Source organism: Schistocerca serialis, chromosome 3, assembly GCF_023864345.2.
Source record: "Schistocerca serialis cubense isolate TAMUIC-IGC-003099 chromosome 3, iqSchSeri2.2, whole genome shotgun sequence".
Taxonomy (NCBI): domain Eukaryota; kingdom Metazoa; phylum Arthropoda; class Insecta; order Orthoptera; family Acrididae; genus Schistocerca; species Schistocerca serialis.
The window spans coordinates 255,874,286-255,901,588 of record NC_064640.1 but is presented as its reverse complement, the minus strand read 5'-3'; the positions used below and the strand labels follow the sequence as shown (position 1 = coordinate 255,901,588).

At 38.4% G+C, this 27,303-nt stretch overlaps 1 protein-coding gene across 5 annotated transcripts in view; it reads left to right on the top strand.

Annotated features, from left to right (window-relative positions):
- The first annotated feature begins 1,733 nt into the window (after positions 1 to 1,733).
- The window catches only part of LOC126470020 (LIM domain and actin-binding protein 1), a 230,581-nt gene continuing 205,011 nt past the window's right edge, over positions 1,734 to 27,303 (top strand). For 2 of the 5 annotated variants that reach the window (XM_050097498.1, XM_050097497.1), the window contains exon 1: positions 4,819 to 5,999. In XM_050097498.1, the coding sequence (XP_049953455.1) occupies positions 4,836 to 5,999 (1,164 nt within the window). In that variant the 5' untranslated portion in view covers positions 4,819 to 4,835. The other 3 variants (XM_050097500.1, XM_050097501.1, XM_050097499.1) reach the window with 3 other exon arrangements.

Here is a 27,303-nt window from a genome sequence, read left to right as displayed (position 1 = left end):
ACAGCATGTGCGTCACCTGACAGGAATATGTTGTCGACCCATCTAACTTGTACACTTGGCGAATGGGTAAAAAGATTCTTCTACCTTGCCGATTTAGGTTTTCTTGTGGATGTGATAATCACTCCCAAAAAAGTGATGAAAACATAAGAGTTTGTCACATGAACTGCAACAAATGAATGCAACAGTTTCACAGTCGCAGTTTTCCCTGTGCTCTGTCAAAACATATGTTTTTAACGTTTTCAAATGTTTCCGTGTGTAGACCGTCAAATCCTGCAGTGTGTCCAAGCAAATCTGAACATGTCCTGGAATTTTGGAGAGCGAAGTTGATTATGTTTGAGTGCCTTAACTTTGATAATAGTCTGAACGTTCCACTCAGTTTTTTATTACAGAGGCCAACCGGCTCTCTGACCGAACACGCTGAGCTACCGTGCCGGCTATGGGAGGCTTGAACCAAAGACCTTTCCTTCTGCAGCTGCTCACGCTAACCACGGGACCACGGCGCTTCAGTTTCCAGTGCCCTTGATGCCGCCTATCTTGCGCATGGACTACTCAGTTTGTATATTTTGCTTATTTTTTTCATAGTTCCACACAACTTCTTCCTGTTTTCTCGATTGATCTGTGTTCAGTTTTTCAAGGCCTATCCACTGTGCCAACTTGTAATTAAATCTGAGGGGGGTGCGATGGGGAGGTTCCCTTGTTAGTATAGAGATCACTGTCACCGACGTCTCCCACGATGTCTGCACAGATGCTACGTGCACAGATTTGTCATTGTGTATGGACTGGTCTTTAAGCTAGGTCTTTATTCTGCAATTTTTTTTAGCATTATTTTTCGTGGAGTTAGTGGCCTCACTTTTCTTGAACTCACGTATTTTATGCTTGATAGAATGCGTCAGGAGTGAACGTTCAATACACTTGTTTGTGTTAAAAATTTCTTCAGTTGTATTTTCACCAATTTTCACTGACCAGAAAGTCGAATGTATCTGTTAATCGTATAGGATGTTTTAATTTATGTTCAAAGAGTCTAAAATTATCGATTTTTAGGCCTAATGTATTATTCATACCTTAGGGCTTCAACAGTCAAAAGCTACTTCATATTCTCCCAACATTCTTACATATTTTCCGGTTACAGTTAGATCTTTTTTCCTATAGCACATTGACCGGTTGTGATTCATTGCATTATGTTGTTGAGCACCATTTATAGTGCCATTACATATTGTTTGCTAGATTGTAAATTATACAGGAAATAAGTCAATACATTGTACTGTACAGCAGGACAGTTCAGTTTCGCAATTTCGTTGCCGTAACAGCACGCTAATAAAGAAAAGTTTCGAAAATTATTGTTTCGCATTACGAAAAATCTGAAGCGCTATGCGAAATCTGACAACGTCAAAAACAGCTGCACCGGACAGTACCAATAATACCGAACAGGAGACTCAATTTCTGCAATATTATTTATCAGCACGTCAACAAATGATAGTTTCTTGCGAAAATCAACAATTTCGAGCACCTGGTTTGAATGAAAACATCATGTGAAGTATTGGTTTCTTATAACGGAGTTTGGAGGAAGAAAATTTACGAAATATTTTATTGAAGATCTTTGATAAAACGCTGTACACGGGTAATAAGGACCTTAGACCGCATTGTTTTCTAAATCTCTGGAAGTATCCAGCGAGTTTCGTATAGCTGCTAACAGATGGCCCGAGTGGTACAGAAGAGCATATGATTCTAAAATAGCACCGGTTCAATCTTAGGCCGCCTATATAAGGCACAATGTAGGTGCGAAAGCATTTCCTTGGAACTTGAAGTATCTGTGTCGTAGCTCGGTGAGGGTGAGTTCGTCGTGAGCTGTGAGTCGTTGCATTACAAGTAAAGTGATATTCATTCACTGGCAAGTATAAACACTAAATTCATCATCATTCACGTAGACCTGTAACAAACAAATCATGTTGCTTCCACAGTAGTGAATAGAGCATTGTTGTTTGGTTGTTTAAAAGACAGCACATGACAACACACACACGTGATTGTTCCGTCGAACTGCGCAGACAGTTTCTAGACTACTAACTTTTCTGTGTTATTTTTTGGAAATATCTTTTATCTGTTACAGTATGTTTCTTGCATTTAGATGCAAGGAAGAGACCGTATTGTAAATGAAATAGTTTTCATGAGATGCGTTTCATTTCAGACATAGATTCACTTGCCTGATTAAAGGTATTGTTAGTGGAACCATATTCTGTGTTCTAAGGGTTTATATTTCAGTATAAGGTTTCTTTGATATTTAGATGCTGTAGGAAAAAATTATACTTTACAAGTTATATCAAAATATAATAAGCAGACATGAAGTCACTGATGTAACTCAGTATTAATATGTTGATGTTGCTGGTGAATATGTGGAAAAGAAACAATTTGTGTTTATGTCCTTCTAATCTACAAATGTAGCAGTCATTGTGGATGTGATAATCAGTTGTGAAATTATTTGTTTTCTAGCAAGTGTGTTACTCAACTACTAAACTATGTATTAAAAATATATGCGAATAATAACTTCCAAATTACCCCACAAAATGTGAGATTATGAATAAATAACTTGAGAAATGTAAATCACCTGCTGTTAGGCCATTACCAAAATGCTTCATTGTTCTGTTTTATTTCTTTCAAATAACTGATTCTTGAGGACAGTTACCATCCATTTAATATACTTGGCATACTTCTTTGGTTAAAGAAATTGACGTGGACAAAAATATCCAGAAACTTCCAGGATCTGAAATGTCGAGCTGCTCCTTTGCTGTAACTCCTACTGAAGGGTAGTTGTTTTGATGGAGAGCTAGAACACACCATATATTGTTAATTATGTTCTCACTGTGTTACTTTCTTGAAAGAAACCTGATAAGCTAATTATGTTGAAAGTTGTTGTTTATTATCAAATAACATGGTCCATTGCAAGTGGTAAAGACCTGTTTTTGTTGAAAATAGAATATATATATATATATATATATATATATATATATATATATATATTTTTTATGGAGTGACAGAGTACTCAAATAAATTACTGTTTTGTGTCTCAAATAAAGGCATCTCTTTCCTATTGATGGTTTCTTTAGCTAGTTGGAATAACAGTAACTTGATGACAGTATCTTAATCTGATGCCATGGCATACTTTACTTTAATAAGTTTGCATAGATGAGTGATGTGAATTAAATCCCTGCTGTGTGTATGTCACACAGTATGCCCTAAATATTGGATGTTAATGGTTTATAAATGTTAAGGGCTTTGAATTTCCATATGGTTTGTAGCAGAACAGACTAGGACCAACTAAGGCATGGAAGGTTGTTTAATCATAGATGTTTTGAATTGACTTTATAGTCTTAGTGTTCATTTTGTTTGTTTGTACTGTTGGTGATAAACCTATTGGGCTATCATGATCATACCTAGGTTTACAATTATGAAGATTGAATTAAATTTTCTGGTGTTTGCAGACTGTTTCTTGAACTGCTGATGCCGTACTATACTATCTGCAACACCATAACATTTACAGCAATGAATTTTACTGCATGGTTTTTAATGCAGCTGAAGTATATTTATCTTCAGAGGCACGCAACATGCTAAGCCTTTGTTTTTACTTCAATTGTTTGATTTCGGTCACTGAAATAAGACTACTTGGAAGTAGTGTACATTGACTTAAGTGTCAAGTTGAAATTGATAACTCAATTTCTCTGTAGTATATAACAATGCCCAAGTGTGTTCTATAGGAGAAAAGTTGTATACTGCAGGTTTTGAAGCGTCATAGAAATGCTGTCTGTGTCCGAAATTACATTTAAATACTAACATGAAAGGAAAAGTTAATCATGTTCATGTTAAGAGTTATAGCTGAAGTAGTAGTAGTAGTAGTAGTAGTAGTAGTAAAGTCAGTACGATATATAATTTCTGAGACATTACTGACTTGTAAGTGTGTATCATGCATAAGTAATTATTTGGAGCTGTTCTGGTTTAATCTGTCTGGAACAGAACGTGCTCTTTAAAAACTAGAGTAAGTCATGGATATTCAAGTCATTTGGAGATTTTTAAAAAATGTGATTTAGTTATTCCATTTTAAAATATGAAGAAAGTAAAGAAAAGTTAGTTGACGAATTGAAATGGTCTCATATTGGTATTGATTTTGGTATAATTACATATGTGATCTTTGTTAGCAGAAAAAATGCTGTCATCAATGATTGAAGTAGTAGATACCAACAAATCTGCAAAAAAGAAAAGGGGGGGGGGCGCAATTTGTTAAGGCTCGCTGAAGACCATTTACACTTGGTTGTTTTGTTAGTGTGGGTGTTGGTAGGTGGTGGAATATTAACATGAGCATTTTTCTAGTATGTTGCAGAGGAATGTATTTAACTAATTGATTGCTGCAGCTGAATAATAATGCTTCTTTTTGTTTGGGCAGGGTAGGGGTTGTTAACCCTAGATTACTAAACCCTCATAAAATATAAGATTGCAGTTGCTATCAATTCATTGTTCCTGCCAATCTGGTACTGGTTAGTGGCAGTTGTAAAACAGGACATTTTGCACTTATTTTGTGTGTGACACACCATTGGAGACTGTATAATTGTAATTTAACTAGTGCATAAACTATAAATAACAACATCCCTTGAATAAAATATAGAGTATTAAAATTTGCGTTGGTTTAGTAACAATGTAACATTTTCCCCCATTAGTACTCTAGGCTTAAAATTGTACTTATGGTCATACCTGAACTGTGTACTAATTGTAAACTTTTCTTTCCAGATTTTACAGATATGGCAGATCTTGCAAAAAATGTGAAAATTGTAAGTAAGACTGATCAGGATAGCATGCCTGTGTGTGAACTAATATCAGTGTGTGAAACTCCTAACAATATGAAAGAGACTGAAAACAGTATTAAGAATATATTGGGTGAATCTTCATATCAGGACAGTAATACTCTTCCTTGTATAGAGGGACTTAGTTTGGAAAACAGTAATGCTGAGGTTGAAGCTAAAATTACAATAAATGTGGGAGTAGAAAAGGAAAGTACTGACACAGGCGTACTGTATCAAAGTGGGAATCAATTAGATACACCAGTGGAAACTGTTTTACTTGCTGATCCTGCCAGTGATGACTTTAGTTTGTTATTAGATGTTAGTGATATAGTCTTGAAGTCTGAAACTGATCATTCATTAAAAGATATGCCTGGTAATGGATCTCACTTTTTTACTACCATTGTTGATGATGAATATGATGTTTACCAGGCAGATATATGCAGTACAAATGAACTTCAGGCAGACTTATTAGAAATGCAGTCTGATGATGTAGCATGTAATAATGATGCACCAGAAATTTTAGCATGTGTGTCAGTTCCTCAAGATGGTGTTTTTGATACTGATGTACACTCCCCTGAAGATGAATTCAACACTAATGACTTGCCTGGTGCAACAGGGCCAAAAAATTGTGATCCTATAGGATATGACTCTTCTGAGATTCAAAAAAGGAAAAGTGGTAATGGTGTGTGTATACATGTAACAGATTCTGAAGCAGATGTAAATTCAGAAGATATAAATGGTGATGGAGTAAACATGTACATACATGAAAATTTGCTAGATGAACTTCTTACTGATAGCCAGAATTCATTTGAACATTTTTCTGCAGTTCCAGTCTGTGATGGGACGTACGAGTACCCTATCACGGAATCCACTAATTCATTATTCACTAATGGCTCCCAGTTACCAGTGGAAAGCACTGAAGATCAGAAACTGGAAGAAATTTGTTTTGATGCAACTATAGAAGCAGACAATTTTGACACTGGGGAATCAATATCTTTCACTAGTCTTCCTGTTATTCAGAGTGAGCCATTATACTCAAATGTGCATGAAGAATGTGAAGATACTGCTGATATCTATGCAGAACATACATTAATTACAGAAAGAAAAAATGTGGGTAGCTGTGTGTGTGATGTGGCGTCTAACATCTCCCCTTCATCTTCATCCTCTGAAAGTGATGTAAGTTCTTGTTTTACAACAGTTACTATATGTGAAATGTTTCAGAAATTAGAGCATACAGGAGATGTGATCAGAATAGCTCCATCCAGTAAGCAAAAATGTTGCATGCAATTGTGCATTTTCCCTTTGTAGGTATTACTATAGATGCTGTAGTTGAAGTTCAGCTTAAGTGTTATCAGTGAACTATTTTGTCTTGAGGTAGTGGAAAACTTTCACTTTAATCATATTCTTCTTCTGTGTAACAGGATCTGCTATATCATCTTTGGTTCAGTAATACTGGCACTTTCTTCACTATGTTAAAATTAACTGTTCACTTTCCTGTGCAGATAGCTTTTATTGCTCCTCAAATATTATGGAAAAATATCCACTTATGTGGCAGTAACTGATGCTTTATAAAGCTGACAGTCAGTTATGGAACCTGTGCTTCATTTATTGAGAAATATAAATGTTCTAGATAAGCTAGGACCTGACAAATATTAGGAAAAATTAAAACTTCTGGACAGCTTAAAATTGTGGCAGACCAATACTTGAACTGGAAACTTTTCTATCCTGGTAAGTGATCTTACCAACTGAGCTACCTGGGCATGACTAATGATCCACTCTCACACCTTTACTTCTGGTAGTACCTGTCTCCTACTTTCCAAACTTTAAAGGAGGTCTCCTGTGTGCCTTACATAACTGGCACTTGTGGAGGGACCCTGACTTGATACATGTAAATCAAGAGAGATTGAGATGGAAGCATTGCTAATTTCACTGTCTTGTGAGAAGGGATGGAATTTAATTATGGTTATTGACTCTGAGAAATTGCTGAGCATTGACACATTGCACTTTGACATCAACATTGATTAAAGAAACTGCTAAGATTTTTGCATTAAAGCCTAAGAGGACAATGTGTAGTGTGGTGGCTTCACTGATGGGAATTCTAAATTGAGAATTTAGCCTGTGTGCTCTAAAGGGGAAAAAAAATCGTTGCAGAGTTAAGAGGAAGAGAGATGGATTTGTTAAATTAAGCTCCTATAAATTGTCATAGCGTACTAATTTTTGTACTTTTGAACTTCAATCTCACAATTAATTATGTTCATAATTTCTGAAAGTCCTTTGAGTATGCCATATATAGGAGCACTTCTGATCACATCTTTTTGTAAAACACTCATTTTTGATATTTTTTGTTTGTTAATAACTAAGTGAAATACTGCATATTCTCTGTACTCCACTTGTGGTAAGTAATAAACATAAGTGTTTCTTCTGCCGAAGCCTAATTTAGTGCTATCTACCTGTTTATGTAGTATGCCAGATGAATGTGGTAAACAGAGGAAAAACTGCAGGTGAAGGTATGCCCTTTGTTCTTTCTATTTCTACAAAACATTTTCCAGTGCCTTGGTTGCAACAGTTTTAAAAGATACATGCATACTTTCATATTTCATCATTTGCTTGCATGCTGTATATATTATCTGGTTTTTTGTTGCATGACAATGCTGTTAGTCGCTGACTGCATGTTTAAGGATAAAAACTACAGACAGGGATTACTGGACATCAGCTGTTGGCACCTGCTCAGTAAATTATTCATAGTTGTTCGAAAGGTGCAGACAAAGAAGGAAATACCACCACTTTCTTCCTCTGGGGCCATGGAGGATGATGATGGCAGGAGGATGCTGTAGTAATCATTCTACAAAAGGGGTTCATTGTAAAATAAAAAGATAAATGGATGCATCACATAGGCAGTAGAAACTTATGGACCATATGAGATGTCCATTTCTTTAATTATTTCTAATTATTGAAAGCACCCTTGTGTTGCACTATTACAGGTGCCACTGGAAGTAACAAGTGATTCTTCTACCATTGGAAGTACTGGGACATAGTCCATGGTTGTAAAAAATTTAAGTTCTTGTATGAACTCTCTCTGTCTGCACCAGAACTGTTAACTTATCAGCCCATCCCCCCCCTCCCCCCTTTTTTTCTAAGTAAAATTACAATTTCCTGTGGATATAGCCACCTACTTACTTGGCACTGATACCGAAACATTATAACCGAGCGAGGTGGTGCAGTGGTTAGCACACTGGACTCGCATTCGGGAGGACGACGGTTCAATCCCGCATCCGGCCATCCTGATTTAGGTTTTCCGTGATTTCCTTAAATCACTCCTGGCAAATGCTGGGATGGTTCCTTTGAAAGGGCACGGCCGACATCCTTCCCCATCCTTCCTTAATCTGATGAGACCGATGACCTCGCTGTCTGGTCTCCTCACCCAAACAACCCCCAACCAAAACATTATAATGCTGCAACAAGGCAGTAACTGAAGCTGTCAGAAAGTGCTGGCTTTTTAATGCCGAGGAAATATATGAACACTTAGTAAACCCTCCCAAAACATTTTGTAATGTGTACATTTTATGCACAGTATTCTTCACTTGATCATCTGAGGCATCATTAGCTATTGGTTTAAAATATGTTCACCAGCTGAAGTGTTGTGTGACATGAAAAGGAATTTGAGGAATGTGCTCTTGTCATGATGCACTACATATTCTATTCAATGAGAAATTTGAGGGGGTATGTATGTGTCTTAAATAACTGCATAATATAGGTGTTTTAATTGATGGTAATGAAAGGAATGTTGCAGATTCTTCTAGTCTAGTTATCCAAAAGACACAATCTTGTAAAGATTTTCTCTGAATTTGAGCATATAAGGACATTGGATATGTTTTGATATGATGTTCCCATCCTGTTTTATGCTATTGATTATAAATTATTGAAAATGCAGTGGGTTATTAGTGATGTTTGATGAATGTGAGAAAGAAGTTGTGTACACTCTTTTATGCTTAACAAAGTAGCTAAGGCAGTTATCACATAACATATAATTTATAAATATTGAACAACTTGTGGGACAGACTCTGTCATTTCACTAGAATATACGGATTTATTTCCTTACACGATTCTTACTTCAAACAGCTGTATCCCCTCCATAATGACTTAAATGCACATAATGTGTCACAAGATAGTGGTAAATTTGTCTGCGTAGCCAGATGAGAGCATTATCGCAGCTCGTAGTTGGTAATTATATCAGTATATTCTGTTTCCTAGTCATTGCAGGCATTGTTATTTATTGATCAAGGAAATAAATTTCCTGTAAGAGTTCACGATCAGTCTGAATGTTTTGTGAGTAAAACTGTTTAGATTGCTTAATACATGTCTTTATTTATAATGTTGTTTATGCTATTGCAATCAACAGATCGGTAATTAAGATTAAAGGAACATTAAGAATTAGAGGCATTTGTTGTATATTGTCAAGCTAAAAGGGATGAAAAATCAAAGTCCACTCACTGAAACTTAGAGCTAGTAAAGCAAGTTTCATTGTTAGTCAACTTTTCAAAATTTTTTAGTATTTTAATTTTAATCTATTGTAGCTTGATAATATGTAAGAAACACCTCAATTATTTCGTCCGTTTAATCTTGATTACAGATCTGATTATGATAGTACCCAGAACAACGTTTACAAGTAAAGACATATATTAAGCGGTCTAGGTGGTTTTATTCACAAAAGATTGTTACATGTTGGTTTCATGTGTATTGGCTGATAGTGTGTAATGTACTATCACCTGGCAGTTGTATTTCTTTATGATAGGAGACGCTTCTAATTTCTTAAGTGCGAGATTTTTTTCCTCTCATTTCACAAAAGTTATATAAAATTGTATAGTTGTATTTGTTTGATTCCACTCACTGTTTGTATAATGGTTGTAAGTTGGGGGGGGGGGGGGGTGATGTGTCCTTGTTAACTGCTTTTAAGTCAGTATTTCTTTAAAATTGATTTGTGGTGGCACAACAGTATGTTTATTACAAGATCTGCCTTCCTAAAAATGTGTATTCTAATATTAAAATTTGGGACCTGGACTCACTTTTGGGAGGAGTAGGGTTCAAAAATTTTGCTAGCTGTCCTTGATGTAGGGTGCATGTGGTTTTCCTAAATCACTTGAGGCAAATGCTGTATATACCCTTAAACAAGGTGATAGCTGATTCCCTACCCCATTCTTGTCCAGTCATAGCTCGTTCTGTCTATAATTATATCAATGTTGATAGTATGTTGAGCTGTGGACCTTCTGTCCTTTTCTAAACCAAGGAGTGTTTGCTGAGATATGTCTTTTTAAGGTAAAATGTACATGGAGAAACTTTGAAATAATAAAAGTTTGCAACCTGATTTAGGTACATTAAGGTATTTTGCTATAGGCTGCTTGTGTATGATTAATTCGTGCAGTATAATTTTTGTCTTCGGCAAAACACTACTTTAAAGCACTTTCTGAAGTTAGTCACTTGAAACTTGCTAAAGAATTATTTCTTGTAAATTATCTGTGGCTTGTAATTTATCTGTGGAATGTTGATGTCTAGTGTGTTTAAAGGCAGAAATCTGTGGAAGTTAAATGTGTTGAATAATTTGAGTAGGTACACATGAGTAGATAAACTTTGCACTACATGTTCCATGTGACGAATGTGGCAATGAGTATTAGGACTTGAGGTTATGTTACTTGTAAAGTTTATGGCCATTCTGGCATGTTTTAAATATTGTGTATTCATCATTAGCTTTATTTGTGGGTGTTTTTGCTATGATGAAATTGTAAGAAAGGTGTCTCCATTCTTAAATCATTAACATCTTTATTGGAATAATTGTAGCACTTTTTCAGTTCTTCTTGTTGCTGATAAATGCCTGCAGTGCATTGTAATGCTCACAATGTTTGTCTGGGTTCTTCAGTGACATTATTGTGATTTGTGACAAATGCATGATTGGTTGTAGTCATAATTATCATTCATGGCATTATATTCATTGTGGACATTTTGAGGAGGTAATCTTTAATCAAACAGCTTATTGCAGTTGTGCTGACTTGTTTAGTGGTCTGAATTACCAGCAATACAAGACTATGCCTTTCCTTAGAGAAAGTGAATAGGATAGTTTGCCATTATCGGCAGGATATTTACCAGGAACAGGTGACATTAAGTAAAGTGCTTGCCATTGTTTGAGATGCAGCTGTTCTAACAGACTTTAAGAAAAGGTAAGTGAGATAAAAATTGGAAGAACATTAGAAATCTTAGCTCTTCACACTCAAGGCATTAAAGTATCCTAATTGATTAGGCTTCTGCATGGACTTACAACTGTGTATGCAATTGTTTGTTTATATATATTTCACAATATTGTATGATGACAAATGTAAAAAAAAAAAAACAGTTTCAATAAAATTCCGCAAAATAAAAGTGTAGTCCATTTTTCCATATCCTAGCTCCTGACTTAATTGATGCTAATCTATAATCTGTAGTGTGCAAGTGTGTGTGTGTGTGTGTGTGTGTGTGTGTGTGTGTGTGTGTGTGTGTGTGTGTGTGTGTGTGTGTGTGTGTGTGTGTGAGAGGTGGGGGGGGGGGGAGAGAGAGAGAGAGAGAGAGAGAGAGAGAGAGAGAGAGAGAGAGAGAGAGAGAGAGAGATAAAGTGTTAAAAGAAAAGAGATTTTGCAAAATACTAAGCTCTTTTTGCTTCTGTGGCATTCTGTAGGTCAAATTTTTGTACTTGCAAGCTTCTTACTGGTGATACAGTTACCACTTTATCCATTTTTATTTTTGTATTGAGTTTTTATAACATATTCTCTGGGAGTTAACTTAATATTTCTGTGACTATACTTCACATAGTTGATTGGAAATTTGTACCACTTCTACAATATTTGTCCACCTTATTATGTAAGGATACAAAGAGGTAAATAGTACACATGAGGAGACAAGTGTGAGCCATTTTCCCTGCAGATTAAGCCATATTGAATTTGTAGAGTTCTGTTGACATTTGTTTAAAAAGTTTGGTTAACATTTAAAGAATGAATCTTCTTTTGAGCCTGAATCAAAATAAATCCACTTGCAAAGTCAAATGTACATCTGTTTGTTCAGTTGTCATCTTGGAACAGCAGCAGAAAATTTCAAGTTTCTGTGACACAGTTCTAGAAATAATGGTACCTATTGAACAAAAAATGTAGGTTTGAGAAAACAGTATTAAAGTTTTATTTGTAAATTATTTACAAGTTTTTGTAACAATTTTTATAATTAATATTTTCCTGTGCCATATTTAGCATCAACCGACTCACAGCATTCTCACTTTTTATTCTTGGCTCTATTGTTTCATAGTGTGCATACACCAATTTTGGTAGATGATTCCAAACTACAGAGTTAAAACTTTCATCAAGATTTTGATTTTTATCTTGTATGCACTTTTTTGAGTACATTATAATTAACAAGGTCCCTAAATGTAGGTTTTATTGTTCTCATAACTGCTACTGGTAAACAGTGTTCATGCTCATAATTTTCACCAGAACATACTGTCTGTTTATATTTGCACCAACTTTCAGGTCTGCTTGGGCAAAGGCTGTGTTGTTTGTCTTCATCACTTGATAACTTGTGGAAAAATTGCCGATACAGCTTTTCTTGTATTTCCACAATCATTACAGTTCCTTCTTATGGCTAACCCATAAGTTATCAACTTTTCTATTTCAGTACTTGTGAGATGTCCTTTTCGTCGAAGTTTTTTCCATCTTCTAATTTATTTCCTGCCTTTCCCTTCAGAAGCTTTCTCAGCCTTGAGCCAAGTCTTTTCTGAACGTGCCCTGTGCATTCTAATTTTGTAATCTGAATGTCGGGGCCATATGGTCTCTCTTCACAAATTGTTCCAAAGTCCTTGGTGTCACCATCATTGAGATATTTCATATACATGACACCTGCAGCACTGACAGAGTGCTGAAAATTTTTTGTACTTGAGACACCTCCATACTTCCAATTGGTGCATCATAATTTTTTTCACAGGTGTGTCTTGCTCCTGGGTCATTATGACAAGCAAAGCAAAATTTGATCATCACTTCTACATACAAAGCTCTACCAGTATCAAAAGACGTGACAGAAAAAGCCACTATTTGTGTGAAATTATCTTCTATGTTTACATTTATCACTTGCTGAGCTGCTTGTTCCATTTGTGTCACAAGTCACTGACAGCTGACCCAGTTATTTTATTATAAATAGAAAATCAAGTGGGAGGTTCACGAACATCTAATGCTGCACAAAGAATGTTTCCTGCCTGCATGTATTTACCTATTGATCTAAGTTAATATAAAAGACTTATATTATTATCTTGTAACTTAGTTTGGCCTAAATTAGATGTTGTTGTCACCATGGTAGATGTACACCTAGCATATTCTTTAACAAACTGACTCAGAATTCCCTTACAAATATTTCTGTTTTTACTGAAAGAAATACCACCACCTCATTCCTTACATTGTATATGCGAACTGATGAATTCATACAGTATCTTCATGTCAATTATTTCTGTATTCTGAAGGTGTTTGTAACAGACACACATGGAATCAAGATTAACTTTCAACTTCTTTCTTGATGCACCCATGGGTTGTTTTTCATCATTAGAAGCACATATGGACAACCACTCTTCTTCTTCATTACTTGTGTTATTAACACTTGTGTGTTGATTTCCTTGGACTCTTGATTTGCCTAAAACTTTTTTATTCTTGGCGTTCCCTTTGGACAAATGATGAAAATTACAACAGCAATTCCTGTGTGCCAACAAACATATCTTCATCTCGTGTCATTAACAATGTTCAATTGCCACCAATGTTGCAGGTTGGGAAACCTTTGAAATGTAAATGAGAGATGCTTAAATCATGTGGAGACAGCAGTCATATGCCTCAAATCTTAGAATAGCGCAAAAATGGGTGTAGTACTTGATATGCTACATGTTGTAAAATTGTCAATATTGTGGAAAATAATCATCAGATTTGTATGAAACATAGTTCATTTTAACAAAGAAAACTGCAGAGTATTTGAATTGCAAAGAAATTTCTATTTCTTGGGCCGATTTAGCATGTTTCCCCTTAAAGCATCTAATGGGAGAAGTTGTCTTGCTTTATAACAGCTCACTTGTGGCATATTTAGATATAGGTTGCTTCATCTCTAATAAATTTTAAACATTTGCCTATTTTGAATGAGTAAATGATTTTTTTAATGCAGAGTATATTTTGTGCAGTATTGTGTCACAGTGTTAAAGTTCGCATCCTGATGATTCAAAACATTGAAGCAGAGAGAGAGAGAGAGAGAGAGAGAGAGAGAGAGAGAGAGAGAGAGAGAGAGAGGGGGGGGGGAGTAAAAGGAAATAGTCTTTATGCTGTACTGAATTATTCTTCCTGAATTTTGTAGTGTGCTAGAAGTTGTAAGTAGGTGAATTACCTGAATACTAATAGTTGTATAGATGTTGCATGTCTGACATAGTAAATGTAATTAAAGTGGTGGCCATTTGAAGTTTGGCAAATGTATGGATTCATGTCAGTGGATAGTATCAGAAGCAATTCCATTAAAACAGACTTAAATGATGTAGCTGTCCAAATTCTTAATCATTATTGATATGTAGAGAAATTTTATAGCTAAGAAATCAGCAGTACTTACTTCTCAGTGTTTTCTGTGAATCTTCAGAAAACTGCAACACTTTAGTGAACAGTGTGTGTATCTTTACACTGGAAAGATTTTATAGGCGGAGTAAGTAACTGGGAACTTAATGTCATGGCACAAAATTGTTCTGGTTGTGTTATTTGTGGCAGAAATTTTTTGTGTGTTTGATGTGAATCTTGTTTATGTACATGAACTCTGTCTTCACTGTCTGTTAAATTTTCTCCCCACCTCACTACTCATAAGTACTTTCATTATGAAGTGGAAATCCATATCATTTTAAGCTTAACAATAGAACAAGTTAGATGATAGGTAGAAGTGTTATTGAAAATTGTCCAGGAACTATTGTCTGTAGTTTTGTCCCCTGCATGTTCATACAAATCCTGGTAAGGTGATCTATTAATGTAGTTAGCTGCATAAACAAATAACATATTAGTTGTAGTAATAATACAAACTTGTTAGGGCAACATTTTGTTAAACTGCCTTAAAACTACAAACAGGTTTTATGAGCACAAGGGGAAATTTTCTTGGTATGGCACAAAATCAATAAATATTTTTTATGTAGATATTAGTTGTACCAAAACATATGCATAAATTGGTCTGTAGGATACTTTACTTTATAAGAAATTTTAAATTCATGATATTGTAGGTGTTTCATAAAAAACTGTTATGAAACGTGGCTGATTTAACGTGGGTCATCCTTGAAGATGATCCACTTGGACATTTCAAAACTGCAGCTATAAATGGAAACATTATGACAGTGTACATTTCTGATTTGAACATTTGGCTATTAAAGGTGGATGTAATAGACATATCAGAAGACTATCACACATTTTGCATCAATAATTAACTGTGATACGATTGATACCATATTGGTTGGCTACTGACTGAAAGTTAATGCAAAAATGGATTCTCAAAAAGTCTAGACCATTTACAAAAATTTAATTTTTGTGGGCCACTTTGCTACTATGGATACATCACTTCATCCCAGAAATGAAGCAACATTTGAGGAAACGAGTGGAAACTGCTGGCCCTGTGCCAGTGGAGTGTGTGTGTGTGTGTGTGTGTGTGTGTGTGTGTGTGTGTGTGTGTGTGTAAACTTTGCTGGTAAAGATGTTTAGTCCAACTGCTGGAAAGATTATTGCCTGTGTTTCCTGGAATGTAGAAGGGAATATTTTTGTAGATTACTTGTAAAGGGCAAAATAATAACTTGAAAATAGCACACACATTTTCTATACCAGCTTGATTTAAAGAAAACCAAAGTGGCCTGAATTGCAAAGAAGAAAAATGAGGCAATCTGCGTGTTGATGAAGGTGGTTTCGCAGAGTGAAAGTTGGGGATTTCTACTACTAGTTCAGTATCCTCCTATTGAAAGATGTATTGGAAGATGCAGAGTGGTGCTTTGCAGACGTTATAGAGTTGTATTTCAGAGATGGTGAGGAAAAACATGTGACAAAGGCATTGATGAAGGAAGATGATGTCAAAAAGTGCAGCTTTTGGGTAAAAAGTTGTTTTCCACTGCCAGAAAAGTAGTTTTCCCCTCGCTCAAATGTTATTGCATATGACATAAATCAACACCTCTCTTGCAGATTATTGGATTAAAGTGACAAATATTTTAACATTCAAAACATAAATACATTCGTAGTAATCCTAATATCCTAGTCATATAATGGCTTCTATAACCCTATCTATTTAGAATGTTATAGAAGAGCTGTATGGATGTCGTGCTAAGATATGAAGTTATTGATTTTTTGCGCAGCTGCCATAAACAAGAAAGCAAAATAAAACCACTAGAAAGAGATATGGCAAGACTTCTAATTGCAAAAGTTAATGATATTGCAATACAGTTCTTCTGGGTTTTTTGATGCGTCAGTATGCCTGTTATGCCTTCTCCCATCTTACATTATGAGAAAAAAATTATGGATTGACATTTTGCTAAAACTTGCATGTTCAGCTCGTCATATTGCTTTGTATTATCAGTGCTTTCTATGGTTTTGTCCCATCAACATCTTCTGCTTGCTGTGGAGCTGACTTAGTGTATACTCAGTCTATACTTTGGATATTTAGTCTTTTGAACTCTCTTAATACCGCTATTGTGTAAATAGTGATATTTAGTTCCTGGCAAATACTGTGATTCCAGCCAAGCTACTGGACTTGTATTCCTGATTAGTAAAGCTGAGGTCCGTGTCCAGCCATCTTTGATTTCTGTAAATCTCTGAAGCAAATGCTAAGATTGTTTCTTCATCAATGCATGACTAGTTTCCATCACCACCCTACTGTTGTTGTGCCATTTGTATTTCTCTTAACACTGTGCAGTCCGTGTCTTTACGTTCATCAGTGGTATGCTGGTAAATTACAAAACTTGAGATAGTGTTTGCAATAATTGTACATTGGACTGTTGATCACAAATATTGTCGTGTGTCTAATATAGTGCAGATTAATGCTAGAACACAGTATGAACCCATGTGAAGCATCCCTTCTTACACTTAGGGATTGACTTAATAACATCTTAGGAACAAAATAATCATTTTCAAAATATATATTGCGGAGTAAATAAGAGAATTTTCTGACCACCTTCTAGACAGATGTTTTTTTAGTACATGCAAATATTTGTTACTTCCACACAAATTTTAAGTTTTTAGAAGTAGGAAAAATTTAATGTGTCTACATCCACAAGATGGTGCGACTCTGGAGCGTCCGCTTCCATCTCTTTGAATTTTTACCACTAAAGAACGTTTTATATCTGATTTACTGTTACTTCATAAATGTCTTAAATATGGCTCTCAGCTGCAAGGGACTCCAAAAAGTAAGTTACACCTTCTTATGGCAGGCCAAGTAACACAGCACTACCCTTCTAAGTGACTCAGATACATGATGCAACTTTTCAACCTACTCACCTAATCTGTTAACAATGGTCAGAATGTTCTACAAATTATTCAGTTGTTTGACAGTAGAAATCCACTCTGTGGCCATGGAACCTTTCAAAAACTGCTGTTTGAACATCATTTTCTGAAAATCTGTTATTGTTGCGAATTATTTCCTCAGTTGTCTTAACATAGTCATCTGTGGTTGATGTTGGTGGCCTTCGTTCTGTATAAGCATCACCTCCGCCTGTGCAGCCTTGGTCAAATTGTTGGCACCATTTCACTATGATTGGACAAGACATTGCATTTCGTCCATATAAGTCAGTTACCCAGTGAATCAGTGTGTGGTTTAAATGTACAGTCCTATGTACTTTTAACTATGGAGAATTTTTCCAGTTATCGGGCCCTTTCTGTTCTAAACTGTCATGCACCTGTTATCCATTCTGCAGCAGAACTGTGTGTGTGTGTGTGTGTGTGTGTGTGTGTGTGTGTGTGTGTGTGTGTGTGTGTGTGTAGGGGAAACCTGGAACATTTACTTTCTTCTGATGATGCACCACTATTGTTGCACAATGTGGGGAACAATGTGTGCAACTTCATTTCTGAACTCCCCTCAGTATGTAGATTGTTGGAATCCTCAGGGTTTAAACTGGGACCAGTCCTATAGTTTTTCAAAAAAATGCTTGGTGTTATATGTAAGTGTGATGTAGTTTAATGAAAGACAATCTGGAGAGATCAGAGTATTCTTTGCAGACATTACACAAATTTTACATTACTGGGCGTCATTCAGGTGCAATGGGGGATGCCTATTGTGGTGCTGGGACAGAATGACGTATTTGTGTTGTTACAAGCGGAGGACAATAAAAAGTACCCACAAACATTGTAATGTCACGCACAATACTTCAGAATAGTATAGTCATTTGGTGGCTTGGTTGTTTATTGAAACACACAACTAATTTTAAGTTAGTGTACCATATGAATCTTGGCTTACAAAAGTCTTAACATACTCCAACACATTGTTCAGTAAAATCTTGGTATGTCTCACAAATTTGAAAATTTTCCTTATCTAAAAATTTAGACTGTTAAAACTGATAAATGCACTGTATTAAACAGCTTCCCACTATAACTTCCTTTTATTCTACAGTGTCTGCAGAAAACTGCTGTTTTCATATGCATCATGATTTTACGGTAACTTTTGTTTGTGCATGCCTTTTAACTGCGCAGTAGTGTTCTCATATGGATTGTACTCAGGACATTGTACTGTTGGTTGTAATGAACAAATGTGGCAGGTAAGACTATATGTAAACTTGGCATGCATTTGAAGTGAGTAATACAGTGTGTTTTGTGCAGTGGTGAGTGGTAAGTGTAACTGCTTTTTATGTGCACCTGTGCACATTCGAATGAATGAGGTAAGTTTCCATAGACTTCTATGCAGTGGTAATATTTGACATTGTTGTTTTTTCTTTTTTTACTAATATCTGTGAGGCTATATTGTCTGTGAAATGTAGCCCAGTCAACAGACAAAGATCAAATGAGAGAAGAAAACAATTGTGTAGTCACAAATTTGTGCAGATTGGTAGGAGGGAGTGCCACTGAAGAACATAATAAAAATCCTGGCTGGTGGGGTTGTGGTGGGGGCCTGTAAAGGTTGTTTTATGTTTCTCTCGAATAGCTTTAAAACTGCAGCTTCTAGTGAAAATTTTTCCTAGTACAAAATCAAACGACTTTAAATTTAATTGCTTCTGTGGCCAGAGTCAGTTGACATAAAAGTTTTCCAAGTATTGTACAGCGTCATAATGTAAAAAATGTACTGGAGAAACCAGTGTTTCACCATGGTTATAGTGGCATTCTTCTGGGTCTACAGGTCACCAGTAGATGCAGAAGCAGCCACTGTAAGAGTGGCTGAAACATTGGTTTCTCCAGTAATTCTCACTGGCTATGCAGTGCACAGATACGTAGTGGTGGGGGGTTGTTAGTTTTCCAAAAAAGTTATTTAACACTGCATGGAATACAGATACAAGTTTCTTACGTTATGATGCAGAATGATACTAAGAACACATTGCCTCCCTACATTAAAGTTCCTAAAAAAAAGTCAAACTCGTTTGTTCTCTATGACAAATGTCTTACCTATTGCAGGGAATGGAGTAATCAGAGATTGCTAAAATTATGCTATAAAATTGATGTTTTTTATTAAATGAAATGAGTTATGACAAATATTAAGTTTGTGTGCGACATTTAAGTGCTCTAGAATCCTATTAAGGAATAAATTGTGTCCTAGGTGTTTGATGGGTTGGTGGGGGCAGATGGGTGGGAGGTTGACACTTGAGGTTGTGATCACGTACTTCCCTCCTTCGTACATCTTCAAACTAAAGAGCAAGCAGGAGAGTCTAAACTGTTTCTTCCCTACTAAGTCACAAGATGCCATTGCAGGGTCTTTTACAAAATTATACCGACCTTTCCCCTGCTCACCAGTGATACTTGTCACTGGCTGCACAATGCACAGACACATGGGGGGAGGGGGGTTAGTTTACCATAAAGTACTTTCAACACTGCAAGGAACACAGAGGGCAAATTGAGTCTTAGTCATCCTGTATGACAGCTATAGCATTCTTTCGGGATACTAGCCACATTTGCAAAACAATTTGCATACAGTATTCACATATACCACTGAATGCACCACCAAAATTATGTTTTTTACGATACAGAGTATTTTATGGACTATAAGACACCTTATTTTTTAAGCAATTTTTTTTGGAAAATAACGTTTTTTTACCAGTTTCATTAATAGATTGCAAAGCCAGACTAAGCAAAATTCTTAGTTTATAGAAATGGACTGACCTTTAAAATTCCTGAAAATCGTCTCCCAAACTGCCGGCCGCGGTGGTGTAGCGGTTCTAGGCGCTCAGTCCGGAACCGCGGGACTGCTACGGTTGCAGGTTCGAATCCTGCCTCGGGCATGGATGTGTGTGATGTCCTTAGGTTTAATACTCTCCTATGGCTCTACCAGGCGTTAATCCAGTCTCGACTGGATTATGGGAACCTGGCTTATGGGTCAGCATCCCCATCTGCGTTGCGGGTGCTGGACCCAATACTACACGGCGGGATCCGACTTGCCACTGGTGCCTTCCGAACCAGCCCTGTGGACAGCATACTTGTGGAGGCAGGTGTCCCTCCACTGCGGTTACGACGCCAACAATTACTGGCTGCTTATGTTGCCCATGTTTTTAGCTTGCCCGGGCATCCAAATTACCGTGTCCTGTTCCCGCAGTCAGTCGTCCATCTGCCAGACCGTCGGTCCCGGTCGGGTTGTCCGATCGCCGTACGCGTCAAGGAGCTTCTCTCCGGGCTTGGGTTTTTCCCTGTTCCACCTCCTTTCCGGGCGCCTCTGCGTACACCCCTGTGGTGTGTGCCTCGCCCTTGCCTTCGGCTCGACTTGGCACAGGGCCCGAAGGACTCAGTCCCTCCAGAGGCCTTCCGCCGCCGCCGCTTTTATTCCATCCTGGCCACGTATCAGGGCTCTGGCATTGTTTACGCTGACCGCTCGATGGTTGCTGGTAGAGTCGGTTATGCGCTAACTCTAGGGGACCATTCCGAACAACGTTCCTTGCCGGCTGGCTGCAGCGTTTACACTGCTGAGCTGGTCGCCATCTTTCGAGCCCTAGAGTATATCCGCTCCTGCTCAGGTGAGTCCTTCATTATCTGTAGCGATTCCCTGAGCGGTTTACGAGCTCTCGCCCAGTGTTTTCCTCGTTCTCGTCTGGTGCTGGCTATCCATGAGTCCCTGCATACTCTTGCACGTCGCGGCCGCTCTGTGGTCTTTGTGTGGACCCCAGGCCATGTTGGGATACCCGGCAATGAGAATGTTGACTGCCTGGCGAAAGAGGCCACCAGTCAACCACCTCTGGAGATTGGCCTCCCGGCGACTGATTTGCGGGCACTATTACGCCGCAAAGTTTTCGATTTCTGGGACACTGAATGGCGCAACCTGCCTGTGCCAACCAAACTCCGTCGTATCAAGGAGACGACGACTGTTTGGCGGTCATCCATGCGAGCCACCCGCAGGTACTCAGTCGTCCTTTGTCGGCTCCGCATTGGCCACACCCGACTGACGCACAGTTATTTACTGTGTCGTGAGGATCAACCTCTTTGTCGTTGTGGGGCGTCCTTGACGGTGGTCCATATTCTGTTGGAGTGCACTCTTTTAATTGTGCTCAGGCAGACTTTTGCGCTGCCTGATACGCTCCCTGCGCTTTTAACTGACGACTCTACCGTAGCGGACTTAGTTTTGCGTTTTATTCGGGCAGGGGGATTTTATCGCTTAATGTAAATGTGTGTGTTTTTTGTGTTGATTCTGGCCTATGGCCTACGATTTTAGTCTGCTTTTTTAATGCGTTTCTCGGTGGTTGACTTTTCCCTTTTTTCTCTATGGTCGGCCAACCACCATCACACTTGGTGTGATTTTAATTTGTCTTGTCTGTTCTTTGTCGGAGTATTTCTTGTCCTGTGTCGTGTGCCCTCTTTCCTGTTGTTCGTTTTTATTCTCTTTGGGTGGTTTTAATTTTTTTTGGAAAAAGGGACCGATGACCGTTGCAGTCTGGTCCCTTTAATCCCACAAACCAACCAACCAACCAACCTTAGGTTTAAGTAGTTATAAGTTCTAGGGGACTGATGACCACAGATGTTAAGTCCCATAGTGCTCAGAGCCATTTTTTTCGTCTCCCGAACTTTCTTCTTCTTATTCCTCTTTCTCATCTTCGTTTCCATCGTTGCTATCTTCATATATAAGATGGTCCACAACTGTTTTATCCACTGACATACTTGTTTGATTGCAGGTCATTTTAGAGCTCCGTTCGCTGTGAATTCGTGTTGGGTTTTATCTGTCATCTATTTGTTCAATTCCTCTCTCATATACCCTTTAAATGGTGTATTTATCGAGACATCAGGTGGTTGCAGTTGTGGAGTAAGTCCTCCCGGAATAACAAGCAGCTCTGTATTTCCCTGTTTCTCTTTCAAAGAATTTTTCAAATGACTACTAAACTGATCTAGCACAAGAAGAGAACTGTTCTTCAATAAAGTACCTTTCCATAACTCCCACATTCCGTTAAACCATAATTTCATATTAGCTCTGTCCATCCAACCCTTGTCATGTACGGCAACACCACCACGACCACTACCTGGCGATATTTCAGAAGGTTTTGGCATCGTTTGCGCGTGAAAATGATCACTTGATTAAGCTTAATACCATCAGCACACCATGAAAGGACAACAGCATAGTGCATTTTTTTCATGTCGACGTGTTTTTATAGTTGCAGTTTTAGCACCTTCGGTGGCAACAGTTCTATTACTTGATTCATCAAATGTCAGAGGAGTTTCATTCCTATTCACTATTTGGCTTTGTTCCACACTGGTTTTCTTTCGATGTTGAATAATAAGGCGTTGGAAAGATAATATTTTCTCTTCATACTCTTGTGGCATTTTCTGAGATATTTTGGTTTTGATTCGCATGCTAAGTCCATGACACTTTATAAACCTGTAGCACAAACCAACTCCACCCTTAAAGTCGGTTGAGTTCCACTGCAGCGCTAGCCTACTACGAGCGTGTATTTGAATGATTTTTGTTTTCAATGGGTTTATAACGGTGTCCTTGAATCCGTTTCAGTACGTCATCTTCTTGCATTCAGTCCTATATATTTAGTCTTCCTCTTTTTATATTTTTTTAGCCTGTCAATCGAAAATGATTTTTTTTCTGTTGGTGGAGAGCCGAAATGCCTCTGTTTCCATGTTGTTCTGCATATGTTGCTACTTTTCATTTATAGTCTGCATTTAATTTTTTCACATTACGAAACCAGCTGCTACAAAAATATTGTTCTGTTACCAATAACACAAATCACTTTCAGTTTTAAGTTCACTGGCGCTGTTGACTGCAATGACACAGCATAGGCTAGACAGTGTTCTGGGTTTGTGATGGCGTGGCGGGAGGGAGACAGTGTTAGCAAGCATGTGAATCCGTGCAATTCATGTTTTGTGCTGCCAGTTGAATCCAATGTTGCCAGACAGACAGGTTTCCTGAGACATTGAATATAAGGCCATTTTTAAGACCGGCGGAGATTTTAAATTAAACATTGGACGTTTTTAAGTGTAGCACGCATCTGAATTTTGGAATTTCTGAATTTTTAGAAGGAAAAAAGTGTCTCATAGTCCGTAAAATACGGCAGTTCGGGAACTAAGTATGTCATAACATTCAGCTGCAGGGCAAAGTTCGCAATAGGTGCAGGTGAAATATGTGTGTATTTACATGTGAAATATGTTAAATACATGTAAAATATATTTGACATGTGTGTACATAGGCAAATCCACAGGTAAAAAAGCGCTACCTAAACCGCGGGAAATCCTTCAACCAAATTTGGTACACACATACAGTGGAGGTAAGAACGACCAGCCATGAGTTTGGGGGTGGGGGATTATAAGGTGGAGACAGAAGGGGGAGGACGATATGGACATACAGATAGAGAAAACAGTAGATGGACGCAGATGGGGGGGGGGGGGGAGGAGGATGGAGGAGGAAATCGTCAGAAATGGTGGAGGGGCGGCGGGGTGTGGAGGAGGTGGACAGAGAGAGTGGAGGATATGGAGTAATAGAGGATGGCAATAAATACATAATCAGGCATTTTTTGATAAATAACTTTATACCCGGAGGGCACAATTATTGCTTCATAAAAAAAGAAAAAAAGCCCATTCATCATGCATAGACCAACTGTCAGTCAGTACTGACGGTAGACAACAGTATTTAAATTTATCAGTCAGTGTTCTACTGAAACTGTTTAGGCAATTTCTGAGACGTCTAGTTCTGCTAAAATCTGTGTACCACCTGCCATAGTCCAAGGAATGGGTTGGAGCATAGGCAACAGTCTGACCCTTCTTCCCTGTTGTAGGTTCCCGTGCACTGCTGATTACAGCGCTCTTGTATTATATTTAACACCCAATGTATGTTGTAGTCGAAACTGCCCTTGATAGCTTTTAAATTGTTATTTGATGGCTATCGTCTGAAGTATAGGGATACAGTTGTAAGTTAATACAGGGCGTTGCCTTGAAACTTTTTTAGAAGTTCTGTCACAAATGATGCCATATGCTGAGTTTCGAGACAATTGATGTTTTATGAAGCTATATGAAGAGAGATCAGCAGTTTGTCTAACAAAGGAAACTGCATCATGAAACGAAAATGTTCTATCGTGGACACATTGTTCTGTGAAGTTCTAGCTGCAGTGGTGTAACCAGTTACGTTAGTACAGATGATATTAAACAACATTGTTGATAATGTAACGATTGCGACTAGATGCTTTTCCTTGAAGACCTGTCATCTGCTCTCCAGTTTTTCGTTTCTGGGTTAGTGACACAGACGACACATTTCTGACAACCGTTCTCCTACGCACTGGTAAACCATAGACAATACTACATTCGTTGTCTTCGTTGTGTAGTATTTTTGCAAGTTTCGTTTATGAGTGTGTGCGCCCCCCCCCCCCCCCCCCCCCATCTTCTTTTTCCTGTTCTTTTATCCAGTATCTACACAGGATCGTCTTTTTCCTGTTCTTTTATCCAGTATCTACACAGGATCGTCACATTAATAAGTTTCGTACTGTGACAATGTTAGTGGTAGAGGCTGGCGCCGGGTACCTTCCCCGTGTCGTCGCTGCCACTCACTGCTGCTGCTGCTGCTGCTCTCACCCCCCCCCCCCCCCCCCCCTCTGCCACCGGGGACGGAATTTGTGTACACCAACTGTCTTCAAGTGGGTTACTGCACGTGAAAAAGTGCGAACGTTTTCAAACTGTTTATGAATCATGTAACTGAAGTGATACATAGGTATCAGTCCAGCATTCAACCAGTCGGATCTTGGAAATCGCCTAAAAAACCAAACATGCTGACCGGCCAGCACACTGGTTCGTGTTGTTAGTCTGCTAGGTGGATTTGATCTGTGGCTGGCGCTTCTCCACAAATCCCAGAAGTGATATTGTAATAGACGTGGTTATTCAGGCAGTGTGTATGAAATAGTGCTGTATATACACTTAAGGGCCAAAGAAACTAGTATAGGCAAGCATACTCAAATACAGAGATACGAAAACAAGCAGGATACGGCGCTGCGGTCGGCAACGTCTATATAAGACAACAAGTGTCTGGCGCAGTTCATAGATCGGTTACTGTTGTTACTATGGCAGATTATCGAGATTCGAGTGAGTTTCAACGTTGTGTTATAGTCGGCGCACGAGCGATGACACACATCATCTCAGAGGTAGCGACGAAGTGGGAATTTTCACGTACGGCCATTTTACGAGTGTGCCAAGAATATCAGGTATCCGGTAAAACCTCAAATCTCCAACGTCGCTGCGGCCGGAAAAAGATCCTGCAACAACGGGACCAACGATGACTGAAAAGAATCGTTCGACGTGACAGAAGTGCCACACTTCCGCAAATTGCTGCAGATTTCAATTCTCTGCCATCAAGTATCAACGTGCGAACATTCAAAGAAACATCATCGATATGGCCTTTCAGAGCCGAAGGCCCCCTCGTGTACCCTTCAGTACTGCACAACACAAAGCTTTACAACTCGCCTGGGCCCGGCAACACCGACATTGGACTGTTGATGACTGGAAACATGTTGTCTGGTCGGACGAGTCTAGTTTAAAATCAAGCGGATGGACGTGTACAGATTTGGAGACAACCTCATGAATCCACGGACTCTGCATGTCAGTAGGGGACTGTTCGTTGGTGGAGGCTCTGTAATGGTGTGGGGTGTGTGCAGTTTTAAGCGATCTGGGACCCTTGATACATCTAGATACGGCTCTGACTGGTGACATGTACGTAAGCATCCTGTCTGGTCACCTGCATCCATTCATGTCCATTGTGCTTTCCAATGGACTTGGGCAATTCCAGCAGAACAATGCGACACACCACACGTCCAGAATTGCTACAGAGTGGCTCCAGGAACACACTTCTGAGTTTAAACACTTCCGCTGGCCACTAAACTCCCCAGACATGAACGTTACTGAGCATATCTGAGATGCTTTGCAACGTGCTGTTCAGAAGAGATCTCCACCCCCACGTACTCTGCTGATTTATGGACAGCCCCGCAGGAATCATGGTGTCAATTCCGTCCATCACTACTTCAGACATTTGTTGAGTTCATGCCACGTAGTGTTGCGGCACTTCTGCGTGCTCATGGGGGCCCTACACGATATTGTTTCACACACTCACTAAGGTGATGATGTTTCAGAGAAGCCGTTACTTGCAAGTTTTGAACTACCATTATTTGGAAAAAAATTTGAGTACTGCATGAAGTTCATGTCATTAATGTAAGAGTCAGGAGTTAAACAATGAATTGGAAGTACTAGTTGGCCTGAGATATTAAGTGGTGATCATAGGTTGGCCACTGAAAGCAATTTAGATTGGCCACTGAAGAAAACCTACCAACAGCATGAAGGGCCCATGTAAATATAAGGTCACAAGGTGCAGAGTGCCTTTGTAAGATTCTATTTCATGAAAATAGGGACTGTGACTGATACTTGAAAGCCTGAGATGTATCTTAAGTCTGACGGGGCTCAATCGCCCAAGAACTTTGTTTTAGCGGTTTTTTTCCATATCATTTAGATATTAAGTCCCCTGATTTCGAAAAAGATATGTGAGCAAGTAAGTTATGCTCATACTCAAGATGCCTGACTTATGGCAACGCACATTTTCCAATGTAGGTGGTTTTACCTAGCTGTTTCTAAGGCATGTCTTCACAATGTCGCAGTTAATAGGTAGGTTTGGCTGACAATTACGAAGGTTAATAATGACGCAGTGTTGCTCATCTAGTAACTTTTTGTCAACACACTGGGCGAACTGGCCACAAGATACATTTTGAAACTCAAAACGTATTACGATTTACAGTATGGCGAGAAAGGAAGGAACGAAGTCGCAGAAGCTTTGTTTTTACTCATAGTAAACGTTTGCC